The sequence below is a fragment of the Macaca nemestrina genome, chromosome 11 (genome assembly GCF_043159975.1).
Source record: "Macaca nemestrina isolate mMacNem1 chromosome 11, mMacNem.hap1, whole genome shotgun sequence".
Classification (NCBI taxonomy): domain Eukaryota; kingdom Metazoa; phylum Chordata; class Mammalia; order Primates; family Cercopithecidae; genus Macaca; species Macaca nemestrina.
Window position 1 is genome coordinate 11968494 of NC_092135.1, and position 7391 is coordinate 11975884.

The following is a 7391-nucleotide window of genomic DNA, read 5'->3' on the forward strand; positions in this document are numbered from 1 at the left end:
ATCCTAGTGGTCATAACCATGGCAGGGGAGGTTGAAAGCATCAATAGTTAATAAAAATAGCTAAGCTTCTACTGAGTTAGCTGTTGTTCTAAAGCCTTTACATTGACTCATTCGGTCCTTTCAATAACTCTGAGGTAGGTTCTTTTCCCATTCCCATTCTACACATGGAGACCAGAGCTCAGAGAGGTGAAGCGATTTGCTCAAGGTCACACAGACAGGAAGTCTCAGAGCCAGGATTGGAAGCAGGTCGTGTGGCTCCTGAAATCACATGCTCTTGGGGTGACTCTGAGGCAGACAGTGGAGGAAGACTCCCAAGTCTGAGGAAACCAGTGAAGACTGTGGCCAAGAAGCAGCTGTTGAAGCTGTGTTCACTGACAGGTTCAGAGAGCTCCTGATCTGGGTGCCAGGAGGATCCTGGCTGTGTCATGTGGGTAAAATGCACTCAGTAAATGTCATACACTTGCAAAACCTTTTTTTTTCTCATTGGTGTGGTGGGAAAATGATCACTAATCCACAGTAACATGAGGAATGAATGAAGGAGAATGTGCAAAGTGCCTGATGCATACATAGTAGGTGCCAATAAATGTGCTCCTTCTCTCCTTGGTAAAGTTGGCTTCAGGCTAGACTCAGTCACCCTTTCCACAAATATATGTGGAGGGAACAGGCTGGAGCAACATGGTTGGGAGTGGGGAAATGACCCAGGGTGATCAGAAGATAAAAATAGATTTTAACTAACCCGTAAGAACCCAGTGCCGGATAAATGAGAGTTAGCTTCAAAGCAATAGCCTTAGGTGGGTGCACTGTTGTTCCAGAGATGCTGATGCTACACCAAACACTGATGTCAGCCCTTGGATTCTCCCCCCAGGCCAGGCCTGGTGTGATTCCCATGTTGGGGGTGCTAGGGCAGGAGGCGACCTTTTAGGGAGACTGAGTCTCAGGGACAGGAACCACCTGGCAAAGTCACACAGCTACTCAGGGCAAGAGCAGAAGCTGGAGCTTTGATTTCTCCTCTGGAAGTCTCTTCCAACCCGTGAGCCTCTCATCCTTCCTTAGCCTCACATGCTACATTGGAGATAGACTATTCTGCTCTCACCTGAGGCCATGGTTTATTCAAGACTGGCTCAGAATGACTTTGGACTATTTGGACTATTTTCTAAGATAATTAAACCCACCTCAGGAGGAGGAAGCTGGGGATGTCCAAGGGAATGTGCCCAAGCATTTGCCTGGCAGTGGCCAGGCTTGGAGTGGAAGCTGAGTGCACCATGATCACTGCCAAGTGCTAGCATTTGGTTTCTACATCAGCTTCACATAGAGGACAAGGGCCAGCCATCTTCTGGTGGAAGAAAAGGTCCGAGGCGATTTTTTTTTTTTTTTTTTTTTTTTTTTTGAGATGGAGTTTCGCTTTTGTTGCCCAGGCTGGAGTGCAACGGCAGGATCTCAGCTCACCGCAACCTCTGCCTCTCTGGTCCAAGTGATTCTCCTGCCTTAGCCTTCAGAGTAGCTGGGATTACAGGCATGCACCACCGTGCTCAGTTAATTTTGTATTTTTAGTAGAGACAGGGTTTCATCATGTTGGTCAGGCTGGTCTCGAACTTCCAACCTCAGGTGATCTGCCCGCCTCGGCCTCCCAAAGTGTTTAGATTACAGGCGTGAGCCACTGCGCCCGGCCACGAATATTCTTGTATTGGGAGCCTTGGGCTTTTAGAGTGACACTTAGCTGAGACTAAGTCGCCCAAAGGTGACCCCAAAGTTTGGTGGGGTGCTCTAGGTGAGCATGCTTAAGAGTTTGGAGTCCTTAGTCTAGGTTTGTGAAAGATCTTCTAGAAGCGAGATTTATTCAATTCTAAAGAAATTACTAAGGAGGGCTTTCAGAAACTCCTTCCCGCTGGGCCTCACAGGACTCTCCTGGACTCGTTGGGTTGAGGTTTGATCCTCTTTGCAGGCGGGGGGATGGATTAGGTGACCCCAGAGGAGCCCTGCTGACACCTGGATTCCAGCTGCTTTCGTGGCCATGTGGGGGTGGCTATGTGCGCCCCGACACGGCGCGCGTGGGTGTCTGTGTGTGTTGTCGGTGGGAGGCGCGTGAGCGTGGCTGCAGGTGGGTGTGTCTGATGCGCCCCGGCTTGGGGCCGCGCCCGCTGCGCCCACTTGTGGCTCCGCCCGATAGGAGGCTGATGACATGAGGGCGCCGTCTCCCGAGTGATGGCAGCGCGCGCTGCCTCGCCGCCTCCGCCGCTCAGCCCTGGACTCCTTACGTCAGGGTAGCTGGGTCCCCCCTCCGCGCGGGAGACAGCGAACAGCTAGAGAGCACAGCAGAGCGCGCCGCGGAGCCGGGGCGCCCTCACTGCGCGAGGAGCCCAGCCGAACCCAGCGGAGCGGAGCGGGGCAGGAGGCAGCGCCGCGGAGCCAGCGCCGGACGCCGCAAGCAGACTCCCCGACCAGCGCAAGCATTCCCCGGCCGGCGCTGGAGCCGCGGGGCGCCGGGCTTGTCTTGTGTGCCCCACGCCATGCGCGCCGGGGTCCGCGGCTCTTCCGAGCAGCCCCAGCGCGGTGGGCCCAGGCGCCGAGGTCCCGGCGCCTCTCGCTGAAGTAGTTGGGTGGCCGGGGCGGGGGGTCGCCACGTCGGGGGCGCGGCCAGGACCCGCGGAGCCGGCCCCCGAGCACGGGGAGCGGGGCCGCCCGCGCCGCCCCACCATTACCTCCCCGGGCGGCAAGGAGGAGCTGGTGGCGGTCGCCTCCCGGCTGTGGCAGCGGCGGCGGCGTGCCTGCCTGGCGGCCGTCGGCGTACTCCTGGCCATGGCGCTCGGGCTGCTCATCGCCGTGCCGCTGCTGCTGCAGGCGGCGCCCCCAGGCGCCGCGCATTACGAGATGATGGGTACCTGCCGCATGATCTGCGACCCTTACACTGCCGCACCCGGCGGGGGGCCCGCGGGCGCAAAGGCGCAGCCTCCCGGACCCAGCACGGCCGCCCTGGAAGTCATGCAGGACCTCAGTGCTAACCCTCCGCCTCCCTTCATCCAGGGACCCAAGGGCGACCCGGGGCGACCGGGCAAGCCAGGGCCGCGGGGGCCCCCTGGAGAGCCGGGCCCACCTGGACCCAGGGGCCCTCCGGGAGAGAAGGGCGACTCGGGGCGGCCCGGGCTGCCAGGGCTGCAACTGACGGCGGGCACGGCCGGTGGCGTCGGGGTGGTGGGCGGCGGGGCCGGGGGAGCTGGCGACTCCGAGGGTGAAGTGACCAGTGCGCTGAGCGCCACCTTCAGCGGCCCCAAGATCGCCTTCTATGTGGGTCTCAAGAGCCCCCACGAAGGCTATGAGGTGCTGAAGTTCGACGACGTTGTCACCAACCTCGGCAATCACTATGACCCCACCACAGGCAAGTTCAGCTGCCAGGTGCGCGGCATCTACTTCTTCACCTACCACATCCTCATGCGCGGCGGCGACGGCACCAGCATGTGGGCGGACCTCTGCAAGAACGGGCAGGTCAGTGACCCCTACCCTCACCGGCCCCGCAAACCCTCGCCCGCGCCCTGAACCTCCCAGGGAACCAGCCTCCTTTCTCTCCACCCGCGGGCTACCGAGCGAGCGAGCCCCGGGAAGGAACGCGCCTCGGTGCCACAGCGTCTCAGCTTCCCAATGCACCGAGGCCGCGCTCACCAGGACATAGAGCCAAATGTTGGGCCTTGAGAGCCCAGAGACCCCCATACCTAAACTGCACTCCTTGGCCACTTGCGTCCCTGCCTGCCTCTCTGTGGGCTTCTTGGAAACCCCAGTTCTTTAGTTCCCTCCAGGTCGCCCCTTTGCCCTGAAGCCTCCTCTCCTCTTGGCCCTGGCCCCTGGCTCCCACCCGTCCACTCTGGGTCATTGTTCATGAAGCTTCCCCTCTCCCTCTTTCCCAGACTTGTCGGCGCGAGGAGGAGGGGGGACCGGGAAGGAGTTGGCTAAGTTGGAGAGACAGCATGGAGCTGGGGTGGGAGTGTGGACCCTGAAGCAGCAGGCGGGAAGCCCGTGCGTGGCGCGCCTGGTGTGGGCTGAGCAAGGGCGAGGGAAGAGGTGCCCCGGCTCACCCGCTCCTACCGCTTGCCCCCAGGTCCGGGCCAGCGCCATTGCACAGGACGCCGACCAGAACTACGACTACGCCAGTAACAGCGTGGTGCTGCACTTGGATTCAGGGGACGAAGTGTATGTGAAGCTGGATGGCGGGAAGGCTCACGGAGGCAATAATAACAAGTACAGCACGTTCTCGGGCTTTCTTCTGTACCCGGATTAGGGGCGCGGGAGGTGCGAGGTGGGGTGGCTGCAGGCCGCTCGGTCTCTGCCCGGGCGCGGCTGCTTGGCAAAGGCCACTCTCGATTCATGACACTTCCCGGCATCTCCGTTGGAAAACACACATCCTTGCCTCCTCCCTGCCCGCTCCTGGCCTCAGTGCATCTGCGACCCACCATGCTCAGGGCTGTGCTGGTCTCCATCCCTATCCCGGCGAGGGAGGAAGGGACACCCAGTCCTTGAGGCGGCGGCACAGACTTTGCAAACCTGATTAGACTGGACAGGCCAGGCCGGGAGTCTGCCCTCCTCAGACCGCCTCCTCCCAGGGCCTAGAAGCGGAGGGCTCCGGGCCCTGGCCAGGGAGGTAGGCCAGAGAGAGTGCGGGCTTCCTGGGGCGTCCTTCTTTGTGACCCGAAATACTTGTGCAGATTTCCCTGTCTGTCAGCCAAAACCCCACCCACAGCAGAATTCCAGCAAACAGAAAATTCACCTCTCCACACCGCACTCCCCCCTGACTCAGACTCACCGCGATGCATTAAATTATGTTTTTAGACTATGGGTTCTGTTGTCTCTATGTCGGCATATCCTGGGCCAGGGCTCCAGATGTCCGTCTTGGCATAATGACCTTATCTGGGCCCAGGGTAGGCCCATCTATGACCTGCTCCCCAGCCACTGTTATGTCCCTGCCACCAGGAGTGGCCGAAAAGACGTGGGGGTAATGGGAGCTGCATCCCACCCTTCCCAGAAGCTCTCCCCAGGCTGCAGCCCTGAGCTGGAGAGGCCTGGGGTGGGGTTGGGAGGAGGGGAGGAGGCGGGGAAGGGCATCAGGGAGAGTAAGAGGAAGGCAGGAGAGGAATGATTGGGTCTCCAGTCTTGGGCAACCTGGGCAACTTTGTCCTCCCGGAGTTGTGGGAGGAAGTCAGAGGGGAGGGGCTTCTGGGGAAGGAAGGGGAAGAGAAGGCATCTATGGGAAATGGGAGGCGTGAGTGACACTTGCCAGGGAGGGATCTGTGGGATGTTTGGCTCCTAAGAGGAAGTGCAGAAGGTCCCTAGCAGACACACACCCACTCGAGCAGATGGTTCACTAAGCACAGGCCCATTTACTCACAGCCGCCAGGGCCACAGCTCTCCAGAGAGCTGGTAAACTGAGGCAATTCCACAGATCATCCAACTCGCTGAACTTCCCCAGGGCTGTGTGGTGAGGTGGACACTCTTCTTCGGGGAGGGACGCTTCTTTCCTGCCGGCTTCCCTTCCCTTATGCATGCGATGTGGGGTGCCTGCTCTGAACCTGAGTGTATGTGTTTGGTGTCCCATTAACGTTGTACACACACACGAGTTAGGAAAACACCCTGCATGGTTTTGATTTTTTTCTTTTTACTTTTTTTTGTTGTCAGATCACTGAGTTACAACAAAGTTATGTACAAAATAACCAGTCAGCTACTGGCAATCTGCTAGTGCTTACTGAGGTCATTTTGACAGGTTGTGTGAAAAGAAATGTGTGAGTATGCACAAAAAGGCAGCCCCAGGGTGTGTGTATTTGTGTAAGGCTGGAGCTATGTGTGTGTGTGTGCATGTGTGTGTGTATCTCCTATGTGGATATAATGTTGTGATTGTCCTCACGTAATCCACATTACACATGTACACACACTTGTATTCATACGTCCATGTCAATGTGGTGTGTGACAATGTTCATGCTGCATTTCTGGCCCCAAATTGCTTTGTGCTCGACTTTAGTTCCTGGAGAATGCTGAAAGCTGTGATTCCCATTTAAAAGACAATTATACCCCCTGCCTTGAGTCCTATTGCTGTCGCTATTCCTTTTTGCTTTTACTTGAGTAATGTTTTATTGTCATTCTTTTGAATATGAGCAATGATTATGTCTGCTTTGAGTCCAGGGATAAAGTACTCAAAGAGAATGGGAGGAAACATACATGTACATACTGCCATCCCCTCCCCCAGTTCCAGACCTAGTAATCCCAACCCCAATTCCCCACCCCACCCCACTCCTGCTGATTGTGGATCCCTAACCCAGCTGAGCCCAGGAACTGGGGAGGGCAGAGTCAGGCCCATCTACAGTTGCATAGGTATCAATTTCTGATGCTTTGTTGATTGTATCATCCAGAAATGCGATTAAAACCAAATGTCTGAGACCCAAATGAAGTCTAATTGCTATGGATCTGCAATCCCCAGCGGGCACCTAATCCTTTTTGACTTATTCCTCCCCTTCCTCCGATGAGATGGAGCTTAGACACAAAGCCCTTGGTTTAAATTTCAAAAATTAAAATTGACATGCAGTGGTGGCTTTCCTGGGAGCGGGAGGAATTTCTAAGGAGGTGCCCGAACCCAGCTTTATCCTCTGCATTAAGAAGCAATTTGTACTTCTAACAAAACCTCTACCACTCCCCTTTGGCGGAAGGGCAGTGGAGATGCCTTGCCTGGGTCTGACTGTTCACAATACTTAGACAAATTTGAATCTGAGATTCCTCCATCTGTATTCCCTGGTGCAGCCGGGGCTTCTTGCAATTCTAATGCCCGGGCTGCCGGAGGTGCTGCCAGAGGTGTCAGTTGCTAAGAGGATGATGGATTGATAAGGTGGTGGATGGGAGGTACAGCGTGGCAGGAGCTAGCAAGCTCAGGAACAGTCTCTCTGCATATGCACACTTTCCAGGTCACAGGCAGGCCCCTCATGGCCCACCGAGGTCCGTGACACCATCATCTGTCCAGAGGACTCTACCGGAAGGGCGCAGGGTGGACTGGGGAGGCAGGCCTCCCACCATTGTCACCGTCATGGTGCCGTCAGTCTTGGGGTGCATGTGGAATGCAAGAAACCCTTTGCATCAGACACTTACCCTTGTCTCCAGTAGAGTAGGGACTTACTATCAATTATAATCATAATATATTAGTTTAATTTCCTAATTGCTTTTGAGTTCCTTTTCTAATTATGTTCTTGGGTTGGGATTATCATACTGGCATCACCCTGGAAGTTGGAGATATATTATTCTGTCCATTTGAGAGGCAGAGAAATTGGGGCTTAGAGAGGTCCATGACTTGCCCAAGTGCACAAAGCTTATAAGAGTCTGAGCTGCAACTTGAACTCAGACCTACAGACTATGCCCCTGTTTGCCTG

At 56.2% G+C, this 7391-nt stretch overlaps 1 protein-coding gene across 1 annotated transcript; it reads left to right on the forward strand.

Moving 5' to 3' along the window:
• Positions 1 to 2186: 2186 nt before the first annotated feature.
• Positions 2187 to 4819, forward strand: LOC105492494 (complement C1q like 2). Its single transcript, XM_011759691.3, has 2 exons — positions 2187 to 3480; positions 4088 to 4819. The coding sequence occupies exons 1-2, from the start codon at positions 2797 to 2799 to the stop codon at positions 4265 to 4267; spliced, it is 864 nt and encodes a 287-aa protein (XP_011757993.1). The 5' UTR covers positions 2187 to 2796; the 3' UTR covers positions 4268 to 4819.
• The last annotated feature ends 2572 nt before the right edge of the window (positions 4820 to 7391 follow it).